Here is a 27,033-nt window from a genome sequence, read left to right on the forward strand (position 1 = left end):
TGATGGAAGAGAGAGCGTCGTGGGTGGATATCAAATGGGATGTGAGTAAGGTGTGGTGTTGGTTGGAAAATCACCGAGGACGATCTTCGTGTCGCCGCAACCTTAATTGGGGCTTAGGGTAATTAATTTTTTGTGCGCCACAGTACCTACATGTTTACAATAGAACCTACTAAGTACATGTAGCCCTACGGAGAAAAAAAACACTTTTAGGGCTCTAAAACTACATGTACACACCATCTCCTATTTCAGAATTTTTCCATCTTTCCTTTCCTGCTTGTGGCTCCGATACAGAAAACATCACCGCCAAGTTCTTCTCAAGTGGTGGACACAACGTGCGCCACTTACAACCGGCTGACTCCTCGCTCCGAATATCTGGACCCGCGGCCAATCTGATGAGATCTGATCGGGGAACATATTTTGCTGACTGGCCTATTTCTGCAGGGGGCACATGTGCCACATTCCCCGGACTGTTAGGGCTTAGGGTTTCAACGATCCCTTAACATACCTATCTGTTCATAGCTGGAAATCACAATTTGCACTTCCATCTCAAATTGGTACCCCGACCTGTCAGAGGCGCTCTCCTAGGCTTCAAAAGTAATCAGGGTGCTCCGTAGCTCGGACCGAGCTATCATCGCATGTACCGGTGGAATTAAGGGCACGGAAGTTCCATAGCTCGATGAGCAGACACAAATAGAGCTTCAAATTCGCTCGAAAGTTTCTCCTAGAGCCTTCAAACTATTATTTTTGCTACTACGTAAGCTCCGGTAAACTTATCATACTGTAAGTGCCTCATCCTTTGTATTCATTCCCCTGGAACTCTGTCATATCATCTTGTTCTACCTTCAAATCTTATGAACCCTTCAGTGCCGTGCGTTTTATGGAAATCAACGTCATTTATCAGCGATCTAAACTTATAATACCTTTACAGAGTATCCGACGCTAACTCAGACGGTCCAAACAGGTTCTTTTCAACCCTTCGAAAAACGTTCATCCACAGGGTGCCCGATGCATATATCGTTGCATGTTACTCAGGTGCGGTTCATTCAGAAATCCTCCTAAACGAGCCGTCGACACAGGAACGTGTTTGTTATATCGGCTGTACTTGCGTCATGACTCGAGTTGACCCGGCGAAAGAAATATAATACCCAACGGCTGGAAGAAGAATCGCTTAAGATGTGACATATTAGGCTCCTATACATTCAGTAGAATGTATATGGCTGGGAGTGGGTGTTTGGTCAGGCTACCAAGATAGACATTTGTACTCTCTTGACAAATCATTCCTCAGTAAACCCCAGGGTTCTCAATGATACATATCGGTGTAATTTTCGTGCCATATTGCACCAACTGCGATGTGTTCAGATCATTATCGAACTGCATGATATTTTGCGAATGTCTTATTGTACTAACTGTGATATATCATAGTGGAAGCGAGTGATGTCTCATGTTGCGAAAAGTATGTCTGAAGGATAGATCCAGCTTAGAGAAAGCAAAAAAAAGGCGGATAGACTGTTGATCCGCGCGCCAAGACTCTGTCATGATATTATCGATACAGATATGTAGGATACCATTCATACTCACTATTACCTAAACATATCGTACTTTACCCACTGTACCACCAGAGAATTTTATCGATACATATCCCCATATCGGATTATCGTTGAGAACCTTGGTAGACCCGCTCACTCAGGAATTTTCCCGAATCAACCATGTCCTTATGTGAACTGGGGTCGAGTTCCAAGCTATAGGGCCCGTATTCATGCTACGATGAACAGTCCGAAAATCTATTTTCTCTCAGGCCCCACCCAATCTTGAGAATGTTGGCTACAGTCTCAATATCTATCAATTTCGAGTGTCAAACTGATGAGCCCTGTCAAAGAACAACCAACGGACGGGGAACCAGAGAAAGCACCATACAGACTAGAAACGTCGCAAGGGGCTACTGATGAGTGGATTTCCGTTGAGGGGTTCTCCACATGGCTCTTTTAACAATTTATTTTGAGCCGACCGAGTAGATGCCTTTAATTAAGCTAGGCGAGCTTAGTCTTAGGGCGCACGATAGAGAGAGCAATCATAGTATAAAATATCTGTTTACGAGAGAGACTTCGTCTCCAATTTTGAACTGCCATTGTAGGGCTCATTGAAACAGCAATATGGGGCAGCCTTTCACACTAATACTGCAGGATAGATTTTAAGCTCAATCACCCCGTTTGCACTTGATTGTTAGATGCGATAGCCATATTTAGTAAATAGAGACTGAGCTCCCGCTATGTTCAAGGAATTCGCTTCCAGGACCGCTCCGTTAATGGTTGTCTCCTGAATGGGTAGTGTTTGAATGAGAAATGTTATTTTTGCATGGCGACAAGCACCAAGGACCTGCTCATGGGAGTGTGGTGCTTGGTGTGCTTCCAAGGAATCCTTATATACATCGTGGAAGCACTACTTGAAGATTTATATATTTATAGCTTCCTCTAGGAACAAGGAATAAAGCGAACACCCTCGATCATATTAGCTGATTACAAGAGTGCCTCGAAGCCTAAACACACGTAGACCCTCATTTTCCTCAGACCTAACTTTATCTGAACCGTGATCGCGTCCTTGTTGAGCGTTTTTGGGGGTATTGGTTCACAAGATGTCACTCGCCTGTCTTAGGATGGACAAGCGAAGCCGATTGCCTGATTGGTTGATTTCAGAAAGCGGGATATTACTGGACTTTACTCTCGTCTTGAGAGGTGTCGTGGAGAATACTGAGTCTGTATGTAGCTGTGGAAAGTGTAGTGTGGTCGTGTTTAAATAGGTGGGGTAAGGAATGAGAATTATTAGCTAGTATGCCGGCTGCATCTGATGATTTTACAAAGAATCTCCGATTATCGAGTAGAATGTGTGAACAGAGACGCTCCGCGGCGCGTAGAGTGCTCACACGCACCGAACGCCGGAGAAAGAAGGGGTCGCGGGTGGAACTGTACAAAGTTGCCCACCCAAGCGCCCCAGCTCACCACGAAACCAATGATTATTCAGCCAAATCCACCACAGCCCGGGAGAATTTTCCGGCGTAGTCTCTGACAGTCATTCCTTGGCACATATAAATCTCGAAGTCGGTCCCTTTTACTAGGTCAACTTAGAGGGGAGAGCGAAGGGGATCCCGGAAGGCGGGAGGAGGAGGGGGTGCCGAAGGCACCCCAATATCGAGTACCCCATTATTATTGATGAAAAGGTTAATATATATTTATAATCCATAATTATAATCCATGTAGTCGCAAGGTAGGCTTCAAAGAAGAGCAGAAACATTGGGGGCCTAGCTAGCCTGCTGGCAACCAGTGCACTAATATCCCTATACTAGCGGTAAATGAAGTATCTGTCCGACCAATCACAATAGCGGGAAGGTTCCCGATAAAGTTTCCCGCTTGTACGCTTGTTTTTGATTGCTCGCCCGTCGACCCATTGATTCTCAAATGGCATAAACCGATTTGGAACGTTTCAAGCACGGCAATATTGATTTGTAAATGAATGAATGTCTCATTAGGATGTCGAGCAAGACATGGAAATGATAAGGTGAGTAAAATACATGTAGTGATATCGCGCGAGGTTTTAACTTAAGCGGGTGGGAGATTATACGACATGCACATGTATACGTATCCTATCTTGCTGTCCTGTTTCTTTCGTTAAATTCGCACAGTTTCTTCTCCTTCTTCCTTTCTTGTACTTATACAATACCCTGAATTTCATTCTGCTTCATCTCGAGAGGACAACAACCATGGCTTAGGAAGAAACAATCATTCTATCAAAGACCGTAAGTGGCAGACAGTGGAATTGGAATCTAACTATGTTACACCCTTGCTGCTCATCAAGCCTCGCAGTATGCAAAAAGAGCCGCTACTCCCTTCTGTTTTCCTCAAACCCGAAAGTTAATCTTCACCGGCTCCATCACGCCATTCAACTCCTCCGTAAACTCCTCAATCTTCCTATCCAGCTCATTCCCCATCCACACGAATCCCACGCCCCTCATCTCCACCCTCGCCGCCAGCCTATCCCTCGCGCTAATCGCCTTCCCCACATCATCAAACTCGAGCGCAAAATCCTTGTCCACCGGGCCCTCCCTGATGCGGATCACATGGCAGAAACGTGGATGGCCGGTCTCGGCAATCCGCCACGCACGCCCATAACCAACGTTAATCGGCACCTTATTCAGCCTTAGGATGCGTGTAGCGCCATTGACGATTATAGCCTCAGCGATCTCAGCACGCATGGGGCGCACGCTGTTGTTCATGAGCGTGTCCTTTACCTCCCAGTTGTACGGGTGGGTCGGGTGGTAGCGCATATACTCACGATACGCGTTCGCCATGCCCTCGTCGAGGAAGTTGATAAACGCATACTTTCCCAGCTCGTTCCAATAAACAGACTCGACCTTTGCGGGGGTGACGCTGCTGATGAACTCGTCGATATTTGCGAGGTCGCGCTTGAGGCGGAGGAAGACGGTGCGCGGGCCGGCGGACGAGGAGGTGACGAGGTGGAGGACGGCGGCGGATTGGATGTGGAAGCAGCCGGTGGGGAGGACGACGCCGGAGGTAGGTGGTGGGGGCGTGCGTGGGCGATAGGCGAGCTCTTCGAGTTGGGCGATGCTGCTCTTGGTGACCAGTTCCAGGTCGTCGATGGTGTTGTCGAGTAGGAAGGGTTCCCAGATTATCATGTCGCGGAGCTTGTTCATGAATTTACTCATCTGTAGGGGGTGTTAGTCGGGTACGAACAACGTGGGGGGGGGGGGGGGGGTTACGGCTTCTTCCTGACGTATGCTTTCGGCCTGTTCAGCTTGGAGAAGAGCATCATGGTCAATGGCGGACTCGAAGGCCCTGCCGGTATTACGCTCGTTGGGGACAGCTGAGGCGCCGTCGTCCTCGTACATATAGTCGTCCATGTCTGTGTTGCGTGGTATGACAATGGAGAACAATTGTTGTGGGGTATCAGGAGTTGGTAGTAGGAAGACGTAGGGTTGGTGTTGGGAGTGGAGGTGGTAAACAGTGGGCTTCTAGAATCATGGAGTGTCACTCGGAAACCTTGGGTGTTCGAGGGTTGGGTGATTGGTTGCTTCATGAGGGTTGGGTAGAGGTTGTGGAGGGAAGCCTTGTGGTGGCTTGGGTTTTGAAGGGGGATACTACATATGTCAGTTTCGTCTCCTCTCCTTCTCTACTAGTATCCGGAATTACAGGATGCCGATTGTGAGGATGATGTTCTACCGTGGGTCTTGAGGGCAGGGCTCAACACATCCTCTCTGTCTCCCCAACAACCACACACGGAGCCCACACCCAACATCGCCAAAAGTACCTGCGAGGATAAATATATTAAGACGAAGACTTTATCGGCTTTATTAATGAATCAATTGATGCGTTTCTCGGGGACGTTAAATAAACATAATTTTTGAGTGATTTACGCTGAATCCTTGATGCTCAACGAGGGTACAACCCTACAACCCTACAACCCTGACCCTGACACTTCCCCCTTTGTATTCGCGCGAGTGATATCCGTGCTCCCATTTTACGGTCCTTGAATCCATCCTTTTTTTGAGTACATTCCCCGCAAGTACAGAGTGATGTACATACATTAACTAGCCATTGCTCCTTAATTCTGCGAACCTACTCGCCCTCTGATTAGTCAAGAGTGAAAACCCTGACCCTGCATAGCAACCAGCTCAACCCCAAAATGCCACCCCCAAATTTAAACTGTATATCAAATTTGTGTAGGTCTTTCTTTTCTTTACCTCCGGAGACTGAATAAACATTTACAGAGTATTGAGATATCCTCAATGGGAATATATAAAGAGAGCTATCATCATCAACGGGATATCAAAAGCTATTTATTCACGGGGTAGGGAGGTGTTCTATCTGGGTATGTGTATTCATCAACTGGGAACAGGTTCGAAAAAAATCAAGAGGTCTCTTCACTGGCGCGGGAGGGGGGCGGGGGGCGATCTTGGACTGCACATGCGCAACTGCGGTCCTTCAGGAAGACAGAAAGCCTCATGAAGAGGTTGTACAATTAATTGGAGTAAAGGGATCAAACTAGCAACTCGCGGTACTCGCGAGTCCCCTCCACTGCTAGTGTTATGTACTACATGTATTCGAGGGTCACGGTGGAGGATGGAAGTATGCTACCGACTCACTAGCGTTCATGGATTTATAAGGGAATTAGAAAATTACCTACCATCAACCACTTCCTGTGGCCTAGCAAGCTGAAGTGTCGCCCAGAGGGGCCGAGTTCGATAGTTCGAACCTCCCAGACTTGGTGGGAAAACATACACTGTGTGACTGGGTAAAGGAGCAGAGCGGGATGCCTCTCCTTTTTACTGCTTTGGACATTGGAACACGGAATTTCCTTTTTTTTTTTTTTTTTTTTTTTTTTGCTCCGTTTTTTGAAACTTTGAACGGCACCCACGAACTCCTCGAGGGTCGTACTGACTCGTCCTTTAAGTACAATCCGTGGTTTTGGCAAGGGCGCGCGCCCAATGCCGTCATTCCCAATTTTTGACACTATGTCGCAGGCCCGCAACCTAATTTAGACGGGTGTTTTAATTATATAGTCCTAATATTTCGAAGTGAATAAAGAAAATGTAAGTTATATAAAGTCTTTCCATTTCCTGTAGAAAGAGTTATAGCTTAGTGCACAACCTCTACTTTTGTAATGTGTAGTAATTTTAGCGAAAGTCTTTTAATTATAAAGTCTTAATATTTCAAAGTAAATAAAGAATATGTGACTAATATAAAGCCATTCTATGCATGTAGAAAGAGTTAGAGGTTGATGCGCAAGCTCAAGATTTGAGGCCGTGTGGTGAGCTGCGCTGCACTTTTTGCCCGCGCAACCAAGCAACGCCGTGAATCCCAACTTTTGACATGATATCGCAGGATAGGAATTTAATTTAGACGGGTGTTTTGATTATTTTTTCTTAATATTTGGAATCTAATAAACCTATACATGTATGTATTTTAAGGCTCTGTAGGAGACTTGGTTGCGTGGCTATGTAGCTGCACTCGTTACTACATGTAGCTGTACCTGAGCTGTTCCTAGCTGCAAGCTGTCTCGCTACCTTTACCACCACCACCACCGGTACTGTTCATCCCATTCGCTACCACCATAACTGAGTCTCATCTCTGCTATCTGGGTATCTATATGAGCTGTCTACTATTACAACTGATAGTTACTAGCCTGTCTGTAATTGGGTGTTGCAGTGCCGATCCCAGCCAACCAGCCAAGATGCCCGAAGCCTACACATATTATGATATGTGGAGAATGATTTGTGCCCAAATAGGCCCTGGCACCTATCATTTGGAATTGCATTCTATGTAGTATAGAAAAGATGGCAAAACAATCCAGGATTCGCACCTGCTGGAGGGACTTCCTCGGGACTTTTCATTCAGTGGGAAGGATGTCCAGTACTGGGGGAAGGCTTTGGGAGTACCTTTGGGGGGAGATATTTGGTTTAGGATCCAATTTGCTCTTCATGGTCATGGCCTTCCTATTACTTTATCAGAGTACAAGAGCATCATTATCTCCTGAGAAGGGTCCGGTCCTCATACCTCAATTGCAGCAGCAATTGTTGGAGAGGAAATGTGCATCATTTTTGTGGACAGAAACAAATTAATGACTCTTACTGCTGTCAAGATTACTGATAAAACTCCCTGGTATGACTCGGGACTTGCACCTTGCCCTATTCAAGCTCCCGAGGCTTTTGAGAATAATCTTAGAAATTCCAAAGATTTGAGATCCCCTGCTAGAAATGGTTCCATCTATAAAGAAATGACTAATGCAACAAATAACAAATTCTGGAATGGGATCGGGACTTCCCATAGCACTCTAATATGCCCAGATGAGGAAGAGAACATGATTATGTGTAAGCAATGGCGGAACTGGGAGAGTAAGCTAAAACGTAGCTTTTAGGAGGGTGGTAGATATTAGGTTTCATAATGGGGCAACCTTTATTTAGCTTGGTTTTCCTCATGTTGTTGTCTCTTCTTCCTCTCCATCATCACAATAAGACACGATAGAGACTCTTCTAGGGCACCGTCGATACTAGCTAGAGTCATGAGCTTCCAAAGTAGGTCATTGTCTTTATTTAATGTTTTGCCCTTTTATTTATGTCGTGACTTCGTGATTGATAAAATTGCTATCTTTCTTCAAGGGATCGCTCGCGAACTTACAGGCCCGATAGCTATAGTTATCTGTGCTAGCCTTATTTGCACCTAGAATATTATTCTTCGGGGGGAATCAAAAAGGGAGATAGCCCAGCTAAACCGGATAACCCAAAGGCCAGAGGCAACCCTCAGAACGAAAATTGACGAAGTAAACGCAAACCACACAACGGAAGTTGATAGAGTACAGGCAACCACCGTTGGCTGTGCCATGGCTGCTCTGGCCTCTCCATCAACCGTCCTTATCCGTCGACCGTTTGATATATCGAAGGTCCACTGAAAAAGCACCGTCTGTCACCTCGTTCCAATTTTGAGAGTATTGAGCTGCAATCCAGAGTGGGTGAACGTACATTTCTGTAGGATATCGGGGTACATATACATATACAACCAATTCATTGGGGTGTATCTAGGACAGAGAATTGGTTTCGAATCTCCTAGGTTTGCATAAGATCCTTAAGGGAATTAATTTGTGGAGGATCGCTGACCCGACCTAGTCATTATTGTCAGTGTTTTGCTATTACACTCACCGAGGACCTAAGTTGGCCAGTGGTGTACCCTCTGTCAACTTCCGATACAACGATTGGTCAACAGATAGAGCAAGTAATTGATAGATAGTTCGTACCCTTCGTCAACGTTGATGTTCTGTGCTATTCGTAAACCCTGCCTATTGGGCCGTCGTACGTACAGTGTGAAACTAGTTGTGTAGAGTGAAAGAGAGTTCTGTGGCGATGGATAACGTCGGATTATGTGCATATATATTGAAAAAGGTGGGCTGTGTGTGAGTAAAATAAAATCTAAAGCTGCGGTGGAAGGAAATTATTTACATTACCAACCACCTGTCACGTACCCACCACCTCACCACTACACAATCGAGTTAACACACCTTCATCTCAACCGAACGATTTGACAACCGCAGTTTTGTAGTCGCTCAATTGCTTCTGAACGTCTAAGGATAGCTATTCCACTGGCTAGACAGTGCCTAGCTTAACCATAGCCCGGGTAGTAATCAAACTGATTCTGCTGGGCCTCAACTTGTCGTTTTTCTAACCCTGGAGCTAGAGATGAGGCTGCACGTTCTAAGGACTACCGGAAGTGTCAAGAATTGGTCTACTACCACAAACTGGTCTCTTTACGAGCGATAATAGAAGATGTTCCCTGTCATTCGAACGAGCAATGACATATCTCAGGGTCCGTATATCTAGACGAATTCTGTTATCGGTAAGTAGTCATTGTGTGTGTGACCGGCCGGCATAAACATGAGTTAAGCCGATGATAACCCTCTCAAGGACGGAGAGCCCAGCCTAGCGGTTATTGCCGTCTTTAATTATGGGTGACGATTTCGTTTCCCAGCAGATTGAATATGAGAATGTAATCAGTGTAAAACAGTGAAGTAGGACACTGTATACCTGAACAAATCTTATGATGAGGAAGAAGCTGGATCCTTTCGTGTTTTCCAACTGTGTCACCAGCAGTCTAGCTACTCTCTACCACGCCTTTTGTAAGCTACTGATCCAGTTCCTAGATACGGTGGGTGGTTGCTGCTGTGCTGTCCAAGTACAAGTGATTAGAAGCGGTGGACAAACTGAAGGGTGATGAATTGAGGGGTGTAGAGAAGTACATGCATATATATAATACCCAAGCAAGCGATATTCTCCCTGAGGCAAAGCTCCAATTCCAAGCTGTCACTTATCAAATGTTACCAACCTAGCTCACTATAGCACCGAGCTTATAGAGCTTACAAGTATGTAGTCAAAACTTCCGAAATTTCGGCCCATTTTCCCTTTAAACACATACCTCACACTGTCCTTAGATGCCAGTTTGGACGCAAGGTCATGTTGTCAAAAGATAGCATAACTAACCGAACTTTAATCTTTCTTTCATTCATTGTTCCTAGTTTAATTTTACACGCAAATTTACTTATCCGGTGGTGTTGTTATGTCTTTAGAATCATAGAATATCACTCGTTTAATCCTTCCCCTAATTATATTCCCCTCTTTCATTATGCGAGATACCAAGTAGCTTTCCGTATTTAATTCTAGTTTATTCAAAATATTCTACTATATAAAAGATAAGGGACTCGGCTGTTCAATTAATAGAACACGTTCGCAGCAAACGCCTCTTTCTCCACCTGTCATTCTGTGTTTGGAATTTCCACCACCTACATATATACCACTTCGATGCCGCATTCGTAGCCTTAAGTCCCAACTGCATTAAGTGTAACTGATCACATACCCCACAGTCTTCCAACACTACGTTTCGCCATTCAGTACCATTATTACCGTATACCATCAAATTATTGCCATTTATCAACGATGAAAAGAAGCGAGATAACCAGCTTGAGAGAGGCTTTAGCTGAGTCGCATAGTAACCTACTCTTCATCGAGACAGTAAGTACACCTGCGGATATATTCGAAGAACTAGAACTGACCACCACTCCCTCACAGCCAGAAACCTCACCTGATAAGAAACCATCAGCAGTGACTGGCACCACCGATAGTAACCCACCGGGGTCCACATTAACAGCACCTCCCACACCTACATTATATGGCTACTCTAGGCTTGAATCATCCGAATCAGACGATAGTAGCCCAGATGAAGTACCTCCTACCGATGGTCATACGTCCCCCGCGGAAAACCCCCATGAGATTGTTACTCCACCTAGGCGACGCGACCTCACAATTGGTGTTGAGCTGGAAGCTATCATCGATAATCTCACACTCGAAGATGGTTTGGAGGTATATAGGATTGTTGCAGATGCCTTGCATCCGCTGGCCAAGGAATTAGGAACAAGTGTCGCATATCAGCGCGGCCTAGAGGCACCAGACGTTCCATTTCTCAACACCCTCTTTCAGGTTATTGATGACCTGAGCATCGAGACAAATATAAAACAAGACTCTGATGTTGAGACTTCTGTTTCTATTTGGGAAGCATCAAACTCTGCAGGGGTCGAAGTCATCACTCCAATAATGAGAAATGACGAGTGGACCTTTATCGTCCCGGACATGATGGGACATCTTAGAAAGTCTCTCGACATATCTTTTAATCGTACTACAGCTCTACATGTTCATGTTGGTATCGGACGGCCCTACACTTTGAGAGATCTGAAACGCGTCGCAAAGGCTGTTATACTTTTCGAGGATGCCATGAATACATTGCATCCACTATACAGAAACTTGCGTTACACGCTACTTGGTTCTCATATTCTTCCCTGCCGCAAAGGTGGACATCTGAACGGACTTAGTGATTACGATATGATGATGGCACTTGAAAAGACAACATCGATCGCCGAGCTTATCTATACGATCAACCCGGTTCCATATTTCATGAACAACGCCAACCATACACCTTTTTCACACTGGAAGGGCTATCGTTACAGTTTTACGAGTATTCCTACCTTGGGCACAATTGAGTTTCGGCAGGCAGCGGGGACTCTCAACGGTGAGATGGCGGTTAACTGGATCAAGAGGATAGCAAAGTTTGTGATCAGTGCTGTATCAACATCGGATGATACGCTGGAAAATTGGGCAAAAGCAGGCATTGGTAGGACTACTGATGCTTATATTCTTGAAGCATTCGGAGCCCCGGCACCAGTGGATATGTTTTCGACAGAGCTGGAGGAGGCGGAGAAGACTGTGGTGAACCTCCACATCTAGATTATTGTAGGGATAGTTTCAACTTAGTGCTTTGTTAGAGTTTTTCTTTCTTTCTATTCTCTTTCCGGTTATGATTGTGCTTCATCTATAGGAGCGAGGGGGCCTCCAACCTGCAATCCCGCTTGTCGATGTACGGCTGGGGATATGAGGGGTGTGGCAAGCAATCATCTAGTTCAATAACTTAGAGAATAGCAACACAATCAATTTATGATTAGAAGATGTGGTCGTAGATGTCAATCGTTTGAAGAATACATCTCCCAATTTAATTGTGTGACCGGATAGCATACAACTGCAATGAGCAGCTGCAGAACGGGGAATTTAAGTGGGTGAGATTACGTTAACGTAGCTAAATCATAAACCAGTGAATACTATATACACATCCACACCGACCACTCGATTTTGTAGGTGATTGCAGATTCTTAAACTAGCGCCTAAGGCCACATATACAATATCTTCGCTCTGAAAGAAAACCATACTCCAAGCTTCTTGGTCGTGATGTATTGATGCACCACTCCAAAGAGGTCTGTCTCTTCCATGAATATTCTCTCAATTAAGTCCGCACTTCCACCCCCGACCCGAAGACATAAGCTGCAACTCGGAAGCGTTCAAAAAGATGATACAGCACTCCTGTTTCTAGCTCCCTCGCCATCCTGCGTCATCAAAGCCAGCAGATATATAATATATTTTGGCCTTTGTCATGGTAAAGTATGGTGGGTTCCCCGCGAGAGTGCCTTCAGAGCAGCGGAAGTGGGGCCGGCGGGTATGTTGACTCCGGGCTCACCCAGCCTCTGGCACATTCTTCTGGGAGGATAGTGCGCTGCTGGTGATTGCGGCTTTGACTGTCTCTTGTTTGCGATGCTACTTGTCGTTGTGATTACAAAGACCGTGACTCCACAAATAGATAGAGATTCTCCATCAATTTTTAAGATAGCTTAGGGTATTGAGAATGGAGTGGTGATAATGAGATTTTAAAGTTGTGGCGGGATCTTAATTCGTGGGGTTACAGTTAATACTACATAATATTCCGTTTTTGCGGGCGGGATCATGAAATGTCACTCGATTTAAACACCGACGAGATTTTTGCGCCTACGATACTTGATTGATTGGTTTGTAGAGCTAAAAAGTGGAAAGAGGATAAACGGGAATATTCCGAACCAATATACAGCGTGGGCGATTGGGGTTGGGCAGGCGATGTCTTACAATATATATAACAATAATCTTTTCAACTCACTCTACAGTTTGCATAGCACCGGGCGAATTTATGACTTTAAAATGACTTGTATTCTTTATTGACAAGACAGAAGAACGGAACCTCGTTAAAAACCCTGTGGGAAAAGAGCGAACCGACTTCTAGAGATACAGGCCACAACAAGTACATTTCAGGAACCCCATCTATCATAGATGGGTGATCCATAAGACGTGATAATGGTATGAGGGGGGAAATAAAAGATATAAAAGAGATGTAAAACAAAGGAAAAAAGGAACCCCATCTATCATAGATGGGCGATCCACAAAACATGATAATGGTATGAGGGGGGAAATAAAAATATGAGAAATATAAAAGGAACCCCATCTATCATAGATGGGAGATCCACAGGACGTGATAATGGTATGAGGGGGGAAATAGAAATATAGTAGAAATGTCGAGTAAGGAAAAATAAGAAACAAAGGAAATAGGAAAGAAAATGAGAAGACATGAGACAACAACAGGAACCTCGTTAAAAAACCCAGTGGGAAAAAGAGTGTTCCTTACAAAATAAAAAAGAAAATGATTGAAAGATAAACGAAAATAAGAGAGAAATGAAAAACATATAGAAAGAAATCTTTCTGTGGGGGCCCTCACCACCGCCGCCCCCAAGGAAAGAAGGGAAGGAAAGGAAGAGAGGGCGCGAAAACGGTTTTGATCGTTCGGAACGAGAGGAGGGTAACGTTATGACACGCTGGCGAACTCTGAAAGGCCACATTGTTTATTTATGTACGTGTTCAAACATCTATTTTTGGATCCCTTGAGCCGGACACACTTCATGTGGACCCGAGTTCAACTTTACATGTCTTTCGCGAGCTGCAGCGTCATAAGAAAACAGCCCGAGTGCGGGCCTGATATCAATTAACTCTTTTCTTCATTCCTGTATTTATAATGTGTAAAATAAAGGCTACTATAATTTATATTGTTGCTGATATGCCTCGGGTGGCAATCGATCTATCCCAAAGAACCGCCTGCGTGTTGGCTTTGCTGTATAAAAAGCGGATATAGTCATCTTAGTTACTTGGTGAAGATGGATTAGTACAACGGTGAGTGATATAGATAATTAGTATAAAAGTGGACCGGAATTGGTTCAGATCCTTTTGTTGAGAGGGCTGATTTGCATTCGCCGTTAAACGTATGTACTAGGGTTAGGTTTCCATCATTGGCATCATGACACGTCACTCGGAATGCTTGTTTTCTTACCACTCTCAACTCATCGCACCCCTTCTCCTCAGTATTGGCCCAAGAGCCTTTCTGGATGACAACGTCCCCAAACAGGAGATTCGCGAGACGGTGAAGACGTGTCTCATTTCCTGCATGAATTAAACGCGGCAACTAATAAATACCCTCTCTATATATATGTTAGTCGGTCGACACACCATATCGCATCTCATGGGTCGAGAACCAGCTCCCCACCTCACCAGGAAGAGGCTGCACCCGCGTTCCTGAGGGTTACAGGTCTCTGCTCTTCGGTATCTTTAGAAGTGGAAATATGTTTGGGAAAGGATATCGAATCCGGAAACCCCCAAGAACTTTACGTATATGGGCTCTCGATTGATTCCTGTCGAAGAGGATCTATAGTAGTTTTTTTCCGGCCGAACCTGTAGCTCTATGAATTGGATGGATGGATGAGGTTACGTTGAGGCCCGCAATCATGGTAGAAGGTTGGTCTAGATCTTTGAAACGGTCAAGTCGCCCGGCAAGGAACTGCGGTTTCAGTTTCGCGGCAACGGTAGATTATACAGTGGGGCTTTCAAACGGATTACAGTCTGCGGACCGGAGCTTTCCTTGATATAAATGGTTCGGAATCCCATAGTACACAATCACCCGCACAACTCCTGCCTGCTCCATTTCGGTGGCTTGTCTTGCTTGTCTGAACGTCAGCACCTGTAGATATTACAAACAAAACCGACCAGGTGTTTCAACAAACACCAAGAGTTCAAACAAAAAGATTGCCTGTATACATACATGTATACACTCTACACTTTTACTCCCCACATGTCACTTGATACAAGAAGCGACGTCGACCATGAAAACGCCCCCCCACCGAACAGAATATACACTACAGTTTTCATGGGGTCCATATATACGGCCTTGACACAAGAAAAGAAGCACCCCAACTGCTATCCCTAGGGATATATTTATTCAAGTCCCCACCCACCCACACTCTTGATACCACCAGCTATATAACCCCCCCACCCTACACACCTCAACCACCCCTACACACACATACACAAACACCCCAAAACCACCAACAATCCAAACCATGCCCAAAGCACTCTACAAATGCCCCCTCGCCGACTCCTCCTCCCCTTCCCCTACCCCACCGCCAAGCCGTACCCGCCGACTACACCGCCGACCCCCACGCCCACACCCGACCATCAACTGGGCCGCCGCACGCGCACAGACATACTCCTTCCTCGCCCAGACGCTGGCAGGGCTTGCGCTCGGGTATATACTATTCATACTACCGTACGCGTGGGAGCGTGTGCCGGACTGGCAGGGGCTTGTGTGTCCGGCGCCGGGGGTGCGGAGGGTGGTGTGTATTGAGCCGGGGCGGGCGTGGGCAGGGCCGGAGAAGGTGAAGTGGGAGGATAGTGAGGAGGGTGCTGTTTGGTGATGTGGAAGGCTAGCTGGAAGAAGTGAGAGCGGTCGGTTTGGGTCTGGGTTAGCTGGAGAGGAGAGGTAGAAGTCAACATGTCCCGAAATAGTTATAAAAATGGTTTAAATTACTGCATACAAGACTCGCGAACCGTACAAACAAGGTGCAAACAAAAGTTCAGATGAAACAAAAAAGGGGGGGCGAGGAGGGGGCCTTCAGATAAAAATTATAGCTCTCAATTTTTTTTGATCATTGCCAACCACAGAGACCCAATACACAGACTGGCCGAAAAACCAATCCGCGCAAGAGGGCCCCGGGCTAACAGTCAGATTTGGCTTTTGATTTTTTGTCATCACCAGGCAAGGTTTGTGCGTCGGGCCGCAACCCACGCCATCTCCATCCCCGCGAAACCCCATACCCGGCGTATCGCCTATAGTACTCGGGCACGTCGAGACGTGACAGAGAGAGAGAGACGCTCTGTGTACCAGACAATGTCCAAGTCAGCGGCGGAGCCAGCCAAGAAAGAGACAGCAGGAAGGACGAGAGAGGGGGTGGGCATACCAGCATCAGATTGAAAACTACATACAACACCCCATCACCAACCCACCAGCGGCCGCACCACCGTATCCGCCGCCAGGTCGCGGCCCGATCTGCTCTCGCAGACCAAACCCGACCCTAGGCAGGCAGACGCTGGCTGCGGCTACTCAGGTACAGGTCTCCGCAGGTCTATCTATGGGTCATCATCACATGCCCTCGCGCCCTCTCTTCTGCCGCCGCCGTCTCGCGCGCCCTGTGAAGAATCGGGGGGACGGAGCGGCGGGGCTGCGGCTCGAGGCGGACACCGCGACGGCGGGGATGCTCTCCGATTTCTGTTCGTGGTCACCCATGTGCGTCGGCTCCGCTGGGGAGCGACTGCGGTAGTGTGCTCTCTTTGTGTCGTCACCGAGATCCCCGTGTCTGTGTGGTGGGTTTTGTTAGATATGGAACTGGAGGGGTGGAAGGGGGGGGGGGGTTCTGTGGGGGACGTACCGTGATGCCCGGGGAGGGAAGAAGAGTAAGGGAGAGAGAGACGCGTTGATGTTATATCTACCGCTGCCAAGACCGCAGCATCGCGGCAACCCGGGCTGTCACGCTGGGTTTGCTGTACCTTGCACTCAAACTCCGGCCCACACCATACTGGCATATTCTACAACGTCTCTCTGCTCCCAATGGATTTATTCATTTCGCAAACTGCGGGTATAGCATAGCTATATGTTTGTACACAATTAATTCTGGCGTTCCCACCGCTGCCAGATCACAAACTCAACATCGCGGCATGAAGCGGATGCAGGAGCTACATGATGAGCTCAACCAAGGGCCGGTCCGGTAAGGGCCCAGACCGGGCTTCTGGGATTTGAGCTTTATGCAAACCACCAGAGGAGTAGAGTAGAGCACGCTAGTGTCGAGATATGCACGTCTTGTGGTAGGGCCGAGATGCAAACTTGGGCTTCTAGGGAAGTGGCATCTAACCACTCGGGTCCCTTCAACATGGCTGTGATGAGGAATTGAGTTTTATAGACAGCTTTTAAACTTTGGGAGGTAAGACATACTTACTCTACTCGTGTACCTACTAGAGTTTCTGGATGGGGGGTTTGCGATTGGCTGACATCGCTCCCGTACCGTGTAGAGTAGACAGGTCCAGTGCAATTCCACGGCTGATATTTTGAGCCATGTCGGACACATTCTTTGAATTCAGACCTGGAGAGACCAATGCTTCCCCGGGCGAACCAATCCCACGCCAAAAACACTCTCACGACATCTGAGCATTTCACAGCAACACAGACACCCTTTCCTCTTCGCCCACACAACATTATGTACTGGATATTCCATTTCAAACCCCTATATAATTCTAAGCTAAACATTAAGTGACCACCAGGGCCTAAATATTTAAAATCCACAGCCGTTCCGTCACACCCTCCTACGCAACCCACCTCTTCCCCGCCGCCCCAACCGTCAGCTTCTGCGCCCCCGCCGGGAACGTGCTCTTATACATGGGCCTCTCCCCGCCGCCCTCATACCCGCTCACACCAAAGTAGTTCGGCTGTTTCCCGCCCGTGATCTTGCCCTTCGTCGTCCCGCCCACCGCGCAGTTGAACGTGTTCATATACTACCACCAATCAGCAATCATTCACCTCCGCATCCACCTGAAGCCAAAAACTTACCGACTCGTCCGCGGCAAAGTCCGGATCCGGGACCCAGTGCCACGCACACACGCAGCTCTCGCACGCCGGCAGATTCGCGGGCACGGCAAAGTTGTGGTTGAACTTGTTGAACGTTGGGCAGTCGTGGGTGACGGAGAAGACCACAAAGTCCTCCGGCTTGGGCGCTCCTCCAGAGCTATAAGCAATCGACAGTGCGCAGCCGCCGCCGCCGTGGAAATCTAGCACACACACACACACAACATCAGCCTACTTCCTTCCTTCCTTCAGACTACTCTAGGGGGGGCATGAACATACCAGCCTCAGTCTTACACACGCCCGACGCCTTCCCCGGCTCGCCCGCGGCCTCGCCGCACGTGATGGGGAACGACGGGTTGCTGCCGGGCGTGAAGGTGACGACCTCTTCGGTGTCCTTTGTGGCGCCGTGGTGCGGCCAGCTGGGGCCGAAGGCTGCGTTGAGGGGTTTCTCGAGGTCGCCGCCTTGTGTGGCGAGACCCCAGGTCGAGGGCGTGTTGAAGATCATGTGGGCGCTGGCGGCGGGAGCGAGAAGGGAGAGCAGGAGGGCTGCTGGGAATATGGGTGAATGCATGGTGTGGATGGTGGTGGGTGTACCGAATGAGTGGGTGGAAATGATTGGAAAGACAGAAAGTGGATGAATGAACGTAAGTAGCAATCAATGAATGAGTGTATGGGTATCCTATCAAAGGGCCTCAGAAAGAAAGAAAGAGAGAAAAAGAGAGAAAATAGAGAATGAACTAAACACAGAACTACTGATACTACCCAGAATGAGAATGAAGAAAAGTAACTCCAGCAGTGGCCTGATAGTCTGGTACTTATACACCCCACCGATACCCGAGTTGCAGGTAGCTATCATTAACCTTCAATGTTACTGATCCGCCCACCCGCCCACCCCTAGCCGGTAGGAAATCGAAGCGTGCCACCGTTTTTGCGGTACCGGCCGGCTAGCTACCGAGTATACACTCTGCTCTACTCTATTCTACATCCACCCACTGACCTCCTCCTCCTCCTCTTCCTCCTCCTGCTCCTGCAATCATTTACCGCCCCTCCTACTACCTGTCCCTACCAATGATTACTCCACACCCCACCCACCCGCCCGGCACCGTACCGCTCAGTCCCCTCCAAAGCCCTACCTTCTCTACCGGTTTTCTTTTTCCCACTGCAGCGGTATCCCAGAATCGTTCTTTTTTTTTGCTGTGTAGCGCTCAAAAGTGTTTCTTTCCTTCCGGCCTTGCTTGCTTAGCCGCCTCTGCTGCTGTCTCACCGTGATACGGTGGCATATGTACTCTACTGCGTAACACGAGATTGTGGGTTATCATTGGCGGGGCTGCATGGCTTGGGGTCTTGGTATCTTGGCGGGCGGGCGGCAGCGAGTTCTATTCTTGCTCTACATACATTACTTGTTTACCTACATGTAGTATGGCGATTACATAGATACATAGATAGATGTAGGTGTATCTATTTACTCAACATGGATATCTCGATCTACTGATCCACTCCACGGATCCCTCTGTAGGTGGCGATATGTACATAAGCCTATTCTCCCCATACGTTTTTTCCTTTTTGTTTTCTAGAAACGGGGAAAGTTTTAGCGCCAGGGGGTGGAAGTATCTAGAACTGGCGGGTTTCGAACTGTCTGAGTGTCCGAATAGTGGGCCCGAGCGGATCCGGAGCGGGGTTGTGTTTTTTCTCGGAGGTTGTGTTTTTTCAGCTCCAGTCGACAGATTGAGGTTATAGAGTGGGTGAGGTAACTAACCCTAAACCTGGCACACTTGGTGCTGGTATGTAGGTACTTGGGTTATCACTCGGTGGTATCCCTGCTATTGTGACACGGCAGCCATTTCTCGGCGGGTGCGCTCTTTGCTAATGCTTATTAGTGACATGAGAGGGTTTGCGGGAGCGGGAAACAAAAGGGGAAGGGTAGGTCAAATCCCAACTGCGCATGAGAAAAACAAAGAAAGAAGGGAATTTGTAAAGTGGTGATCTACTTATCATTGCCATCTGTACTTCTTGGCCAGCCCTCTACCAGGGTTATGGGCTGCAAGAGCGGGATCAGTTGGTTCTATGGTGGCGAACGTCAGCGAAGAATAATAAGAAGCGGCTATCAATATCAAGAGAGCTACAGGTATTTCTTAGCAGAGGTGTTATCTGTAGGGAGGGGAGCCGGAGCGCATATGTTGAGTACCGAGCACCAGCTGTGGTGTGCAGTGGAGAGGACTAACTACATGCATAACCCGTTTATAGACTCCACATCAAGAGCGGTCACCAGGAAACAGTTCTGAAAAGATGTTTTTTCAGTGGCTCAACCTCGACAGGTCCTTACGGCTGTGGTTGCACTTGTCGTTGAAGTATATATTGCATATTGAGGTGGGTTTACCAACTCTTCGTGACCGGAGATGGAGTTTTCAAATATAGTGCAAATCTGGCAGCAGTAAGTGGGCTAGCCCGTAGTGCCTGCCACCTACCAGATTTCTCAAGTCCGATATTCCGCCCGGCCCACATGAACACCGAACTTCATCTATATACATCAAACGTTAAACCAGTATGCACCGGGTGATTCGGTAAACAGACAGCCATGAATTTCAACCTACTTTTTCCCCACCCTTTTCCTCTCTTTCCTCCAGTAGGTATCGCCGCCCCGAGTGTCGAAAGTCCGTTCACATTTCGCATGCCCTTCCATCCCTCCGTTGCGAATTAATCCGAGGCCGATGGCGTATAGTGTCGATCGGCGTTCATCCCCACAGGAGAGAAAGAGAGGATGGATGCTTTGTGGGCCATACCATTCTTAGCGGGGTGAACGGGTGGTGGGATGATATAAGAGAAGAGAGAATATGGGGCGGTGAAGAGGAAGTAGTTGTTGTACTCTTCCCAGCCGATGGCCCGTCGCATCATAAGTAATCACTCGGGATCAACAAAGGACAGACCAAGCCCACCCAACAACACACCCTCAACAAACCTCGCGTTTGACCTACTAAGTACGTATGCCGCTTTCCGCAGCAGCCTCAATGGTGGTGTTTGCCATATATTACAATGTGAAGTACATAATAGTAACGGTAGGCCTAGCTAGGACTATGTATGTTATAGTGGTGGGAAAAGGGCGATTTAAAAACCCTGCCTCTGACGGAGTTAGTGACGTGCTGTTTTTCTAGACTCCCGCTAAATTGCATGTGTACATATCTGCGTACTATTCAAAATCGTTTTCTCGAACTAGAGTTTTTACCCAGGATGGGGTTTTGATCAGCTCCCATAACTCCATTTTAGGCCTCTTCCAAACGAGACCTTAAAGATGGTTTGAACAATTGAAAATAGAGCTACAAGTTAATAGTATTTATCTGCTATCATCATTAATGTTGCTCTTACTTTTGACTTGTAATGAACCAAGCCGTAGTAAATCCTACAAACAAGCTCCGCCTTGCAATATTTCCATCCTCGAACAACATTCGAACCACCACCACAAAACCCAATCCGGTACAAAAAAAGCCGATTCATAAAAACCATAGCAAAAAGCACAAACCTTGGATCTATCCCGTAAGGAATATTACCCTTATGCCTATAATGAATCAGCCGGGAATCGAACCCGGGTCGGGCGCATATCATCGCAAGGATGGCAAGCGCCCGTGATACCACTACACCACTGAATCGTGAAGTCTCGGCGCTGGCAATTTTTCAGGAGGGAATGGCAAAGAGGAGGCGTGCCAAGCCGGGGATGTTGCAACGGCACCCTCGAGAGATTCCGGGATTGGGACACAACGCAAGAAACGACGTCGGGTTGTGGCAACTACTTGTAACTGTACGTTCGGACATGGCGGAGTGTGGGCGGTTAAAATAATCTCCGAGAATGAGGTTTGGTATGTCGCCTTTGGTCATGATCGCAACTAGAAGCTAACCACGTACCCGCTAGATCCAAGAGTTCGATATGTAGTAACAGCGACGCCCGAATGATCGCTGTCTCCAGATATCACTAATGGCGAAATAAGTTTTGCGCTTGCGATATCATCGGTGCGCATTTCAAGAGACGACCAGTTGAGTGCTTGGCCGAGGATACTGCTCCGAACATGTAAGGCCTAGCTAGAGTGCCATCGGAAGTGGGAAGTCGACGTTCCCCCCAATTGCTAGAGATCGATGGCATTGGGAATCAAACAGAGTTGCAGGCCGTACGTGCAACTAAACTGGTGGATTACGATCTCGGTTTTCAAGACGACATAGTCTCTTCAGCATGTCCGCATTCAACAGCACCTTGAAGACCTTCTTTCAGAACCATCAAAACTTTATCTTGATAATTTCCATCCTATAACTATAACTAGAACCCGCCTGTCTCTATCTACGAGCACTTCCCAATTACTACAACAACTACAACAATATCCACAACCACAACTTTACCACAATCACAACCTTAACCACACACAACAATGCCAGAAAACTCATCTACACCACAATCAATCCCTATCCCTACCCCTATCTCCACCGCCCCCATGGCCTACAAATTAACCCTCCAGTTCTCCCCCTGGTCTTTATCCTTCCCCCGCCTCTTCCTCTCCGCGCTGGCGTCACCACCCATCACTCGCCACCCACCGCCGCCATACCTCGCGCCCCCGGGAAGCCCGGAAAGTGGTGACACCACCAGACCCTCCCAACATATCCCCGGAACCCCCGAAAGCTTCGACACTGCAAGACCCTTCCAGCGGGACGAGTACGACCCGTTCTTGGACAGGGCTGATGCGTACTCAGATTACGGGAGCAGCGGATATGCAGAGTCTTGTTATAGCTATGCAGATAGAAGTGACGAGGTGCTGTCTTTGCTCTACGTACGGAGTAGGTGTGACGTTACCCCGCTACCGCCGTGTGGGGAGTACGGTGATTTGTTGGATTTTGAGACACCACTGCCTGTCCCTCGTGTCTCTGCAAGCCCCAGTGCAAGTGAAAATGGCGAGCATGAGGAGAATCTATCTGAGTTGTTGGATCTCGTGACGCCGCTGCCGGTTCCTCGTCCCAGCGCAACCCCTCCTGCGAGCCAGAAGAGTTGGCATGAGTATAAGCCCTTTGAGTATCTGTATCAAACCCCTACCCCTGGTCAAGATTCCTGGAGCTACGAGAACATCTACTCCCCATTGCAAGAGTACCACCTCGAGCTGCCATCTCCAGCCTCTCTCTGGGAGTGGCGGTGGACTTTGATATCTATTGTTTTGTTTTTGGTGGGATGGTGTGCGCTGGCGGTGGTTGAGCTTGAGTGGGATAGGCGTTATGTGGTTTCGGGGATGGCGTTGATGTTGGTGTTCGCAGCGAGTGGGAGGTTGCGGGTCTGGTGGAAAGTGGTGATGCGGGGATGGGAGCTGTGGCGTATACTAGTAGGGTAGAGACGGAGTTGCAGCTATGTGGCTGTTTTTTCGCTGGTTTATTTTTGTTTTGTTCCTTTGTTGGCCCTTCTAGCTAGCTAGTCGAGCGGTGGTTTAGTAGGCATGCTACATAGCTGCCGATAAAAGTTTGTTGACAGTGTTTAATCGGTAGGATCTAGATCCGTAATCAAAGATATCCAAAGGTAGTTCAGACCGTAGAAACCTTCGGAGTTGGTGTATGTGCAAGCGTGCATCAGACACAAGATGTCACCAGAGGTGTCAATGATATGGTGCGCCCACTCTTAAAGGTAACCAAAAGTGACGGAAAGTCAATCGCTTATAACTTCACCACCAAAGAAGCCATCAAAAAAGTGGCAAGATAGAATAGTAATAATGATGAACTTTAGTTCTATCATGCTAGATTTTTGATATCTATCATGGTCATGAAGTTATAAGCGATTAATTGAAAATGGCTGTTTTTGTATGTAAAAAGCGCCAAGGCTGAACGAAGTGGAACCGTATTATACCCATTTATACCCCATGAAAAGCAAACCTGATCGAGTTGTGGCAGTGATGCAGCAAAATTGCTAGAGATAAGCCCTCTGGTCGGCTCATGAGCCCATACTACAGCCACAATTGTTCCACATCCATATGCCGCCGTGTCACCTTTAAGAGTGTGCGCACTATACCTGGGCTACGCTGATGAACCTTTAGCACGTACATAACTCTAGCACTGAAAGAACTGGTAGGCGCCCCAAGCAATGTGTTAAGCTCCCGGAGTTGTCAAGCTCTATCTCTATATTTTCACATCGTCACGCGAGGCTAAGTAATCAGCTAGAACTACATGTACCTGCGGCCCCACCGATACTCCCGGCGAATTGATCCTGGCCCCCGAGATTCCAGTGCACAACAGGAGGTGGATAATACCGCACATCTAGACGACAGAGCTTTGTTGAGCTCGGGGCCGTCTCCCTAACTACCTCATTATGTAACCCCAACAACTCAGACTGGGTGTATTTGGATGAAGGGTAGGTGGGAAGAATAGTGAAAGATACCGGTATGTACTTGCCGGCCCATGGTGTTGTGTGGAAGTTATACCGAGAAGATGGGCCGACTGATGTTTTCGTGAGCTGTGGTAGCTTTTCTTGCGCATACACGTTTTAGATAGCATCCCAGTAACCAGGTGAAGTCTCCCTAAAAGTCCGAGATAAGCCCTGGGCTATCTACAACGGCGGGCCAGCTACTAGGAACACATTTCAATATCTACTGGACGCGGGATTTGATTTTTTTTTTGAACATCGAGTGACATTTCATGATGCATATTCGTTTTGGAGGGTTTCCTTGGATTCAATTAGATAAGAGTATAGGTCTAAAATGGAAGTGATTGTTTTATATGTGTTGGAAATAAATAGTAAAGAATAATAAATGCGGAAGACTTTGACTTTCTCAATTGACTTGCTTAACTATAATACAGGGGGCATATCAAGCCCTTATTTATACAACAATATTGTGCCTAGAACAGTCTATATATGACTACATATTGACATATACTGACATTCATATGACTATTAGGACTTTGCTCCTAGGCTCGGAACACAATTCCAACAATATGCCCAAAATGATTCGCTCAGTGTTAGGTCCCGGTCTCGATTCATTATTTTCTTCCTGGCTTGCTCCGGGTCGAGTGATGTATTATGACCAATATAGTATCGCACCGTCGATCACGGCAAATAATAGGTATATCGAAACTTTAGGATGAATAATAACAAGTACTATAAGTGTCTGTGGCAGCTTTTCTAATTTTCTTGATCGAAAGGGTATATAGGTCTAGTTGTACATGTAAGACATGTATTATTATAATTATAGGCTTAATAAAAAATACCTACTATCAAATAACCACTTAACTTACTTATATATAAGCAGATAATCCTTCAGATAAATTCTTACTATCTCTTCTCCCCCCCCCCCTCCTCTCATCTCGTGACTCCAAACTTCTATTTTGCGGGTTTTTTCTTGTATATACTATTTTTATTAGTTTTTTGTACGGAAAAGGTCTAAAATGACAGTTTTTTCGGTATACGTGCTCTGTAATAACATATGATGCAAAATGAGCTATATAATCAAAATGAAAAAATGCGATCGAGCTATTGAATATTATGGATGGCTGAGTATATATTGATATCTAAGGGTTAGGGGTTTTGCCTTATCTTGGTATATTGCTAAGCTTAAGTATTACCTCCTGCGCAGTATCCACCATGGGCGAGTGGTCTAATCGTTAGACTGTTCGTCAGGTTAGACACCGAGTTAGGGGGTGAGTGGTAGGGCTGTAAATTGGCCCTTATTACTGGCTTTGCCCGATGTCGCCGGAGCTACTCGACCTCTGCAAATTATTATTCCAGAGCGCTACTCGCGCGTTAATTAAATGGTCGGATATCGTTGCAACTAAAATTTCCGACCTTTTAATTAACGACTGAGTACAAGCTCTCCAAATTAATGCTTCACCCTGGCGTATAGTATCCGGCTATGTTTCGGCACCGTTAATGATAAGACGGTCGGCTCTTTAAGTTTGAACCGGTAATATCCAAACAAGAAATAAATCATTGTTCTTTCCCTCCTATTAGATTACCCCATGGCCCGTTAAAGCTGGCCCCCTATAATAGAGGAATTAAATTTGTATGGGAGGTCTCTAGTTTGATAAGAGAGATAATAATATCGGTTAGTAATGCCACACAAAATTTGGGGGGTCAGCGTTTTACAGACGGACGATGGGATAAGGGTTGATGAAGTACAGAGAAGTTGATGGCTAAAATTGCAGCTAGATGAAGACTCGATCGAGTGCTAGACGATTCTTTAAGGTATCGTGGCGTGACACGATTCTTGGGGACACGGTCACATAAGAACAGGAAAACACGCGTCAAATGGAGGGTCACCTCCAAATAACCATTCTTCACTTCACTACATTTAGTTTTTCAACAATATAATTTTATTGCTCTACATCTTTAGTTGTGACCTCAAATATATCATATCATCAGCCTACAATATCAAAACCTGGTTGCATTTGTTGAATATACACCTAACCCTGGCCCGTGGTATGTACTGCACTTGCACAACTGTTGTCACGTCATCCGAGACGTCTTCACACAATCCTCTTGTCCAAAAAACCCAGACCTCGTCGTATTCACAAGGCTAATTGTACATGCGTGAGGCTGACAATTTCTGCCTTCGAAACCCCACTGATCTCGGCCTGCATAAGTTGATTATCGGTGCCTTGCATCGTACCGCTGTATGTAAACACGAGCTTACTCACCCACACTGTTATTTCGTGCTATTACCTCAGCCGTCGAAATCTGGACCTGACAGATTATGTGATAGATCCACTCCCCAGTTGAGTCATGGCAGGGTTCCACCGAAAATCACCATCTCCCCCGGGATGTTACCTGTATCTCCTCGGCGAGGCGTTTGGAGTCCGCGGTTGAGAACACCGTTGCTGCATGCAGTCAGCCCTGAAGTAGCGTCATCGACGCCCAGCTTTAACTTCATCATCTACGTCTTGTAAGTCTCCTCCCGGCTGTTTCGGCGATACACGAGTGGACACATGCCTTTATCTTCTTTATCACAGGCATCCTTCTCCAATTCTCCGGCCGACCTCCCGGCTCTCGGACCAGCACTAGGGTATACCTTGCTCCTCTACAAGAAATATGCAGATAATAGATCTACAGCATGGCATATCTCCAGAACTATTGACAGCATCCTCGTGACACGCAACATCTCCGGGCACATTGCTGGAGCTGGAACCTAGACAACAGACA

At 46.9% G+C, this 27,033-nt stretch overlaps 5 protein-coding genes across 5 annotated transcripts; 3 read left to right on the plus strand and 2 right to left on the minus strand.

Moving 5' to 3' along the window:
* Positions 1-3,889: 3,889 nt before the first annotated feature.
* On the minus strand, positions 3,890-4,909 carry H6S33_003250 (uncharacterized protein; the record flags this gene model as incomplete). Its single annotated transcript, XM_044834619.1, has 2 exons — positions 3,890-4,714; positions 4,769-4,909. 2 exons carry the CDS (start codon positions 4,907-4,909, stop codon positions 3,890-3,892), a joined length of 966 nt encoding a protein of 321 aa, XP_044692457.1.
* Positions 4,910-10,486: 5,577 nt separating this feature from the next.
* On the plus strand, positions 10,487-11,827 carry H6S33_003251 (uncharacterized protein; the record flags this gene model as incomplete). The annotated part of the gene is made up of 2 exons (XM_044834620.1): positions 10,487-10,561; positions 10,619-11,827. The coding sequence occupies 2 exons, from the start codon at positions 10,487-10,489 to the stop codon at positions 11,825-11,827; spliced, it is 1,284 nt and encodes a 427-aa protein (XP_044692458.1).
* Positions 11,828-15,339: 3,512 nt separating this feature from the next.
* Positions 15,340-15,693, plus strand: H6S33_003252 (uncharacterized protein; the record flags this gene model as incomplete). The annotated part of the gene is made up of 1 exon (XM_044834621.1): positions 15,340-15,693. The coding sequence occupies one exon, from the start codon at positions 15,340-15,342 to the stop codon at positions 15,691-15,693; it is 354 nt and encodes a 117-aa protein (XP_044692459.1).
* Positions 15,694-16,418: 725 nt separating this feature from the next.
* H6S33_003253 (uncharacterized protein) lies at positions 16,419-18,462 on the minus strand (the record flags this gene model as incomplete). The annotated part of the gene is made up of 4 exons (XM_044834622.1): positions 16,419-16,632; positions 17,646-17,821; positions 17,877-18,094; positions 18,171-18,462. The coding sequence occupies 4 exons, from the start codon at positions 18,460-18,462 to the stop codon at positions 16,419-16,421; spliced, it is 900 nt and encodes a 299-aa protein (XP_044692460.1).
* A 3,838-nt stretch (positions 18,463-22,300) lies between these two features.
* Positions 22,301-23,245, plus strand: H6S33_003254 (uncharacterized protein; the record flags this gene model as incomplete). The annotated part of the gene is made up of 1 exon (XM_044834624.1): positions 22,301-23,245. The coding sequence occupies one exon, from the start codon at positions 22,301-22,303 to the stop codon at positions 23,243-23,245; it is 945 nt and encodes a 314-aa protein (XP_044692461.1).
* Between the last annotated feature and the right edge of the window lie 3,788 nt (positions 23,246-27,033).

Source organism: Morchella sextelata (genome assembly GCF_020137385.1).
Source record: "Morchella sextelata strain SCLS chromosome Unknown scls_14, whole genome shotgun sequence".
In the NCBI taxonomy this organism is placed as follows: domain Eukaryota; kingdom Fungi; phylum Ascomycota; class Pezizomycetes; order Pezizales; family Morchellaceae; genus Morchella; species Morchella sextelata.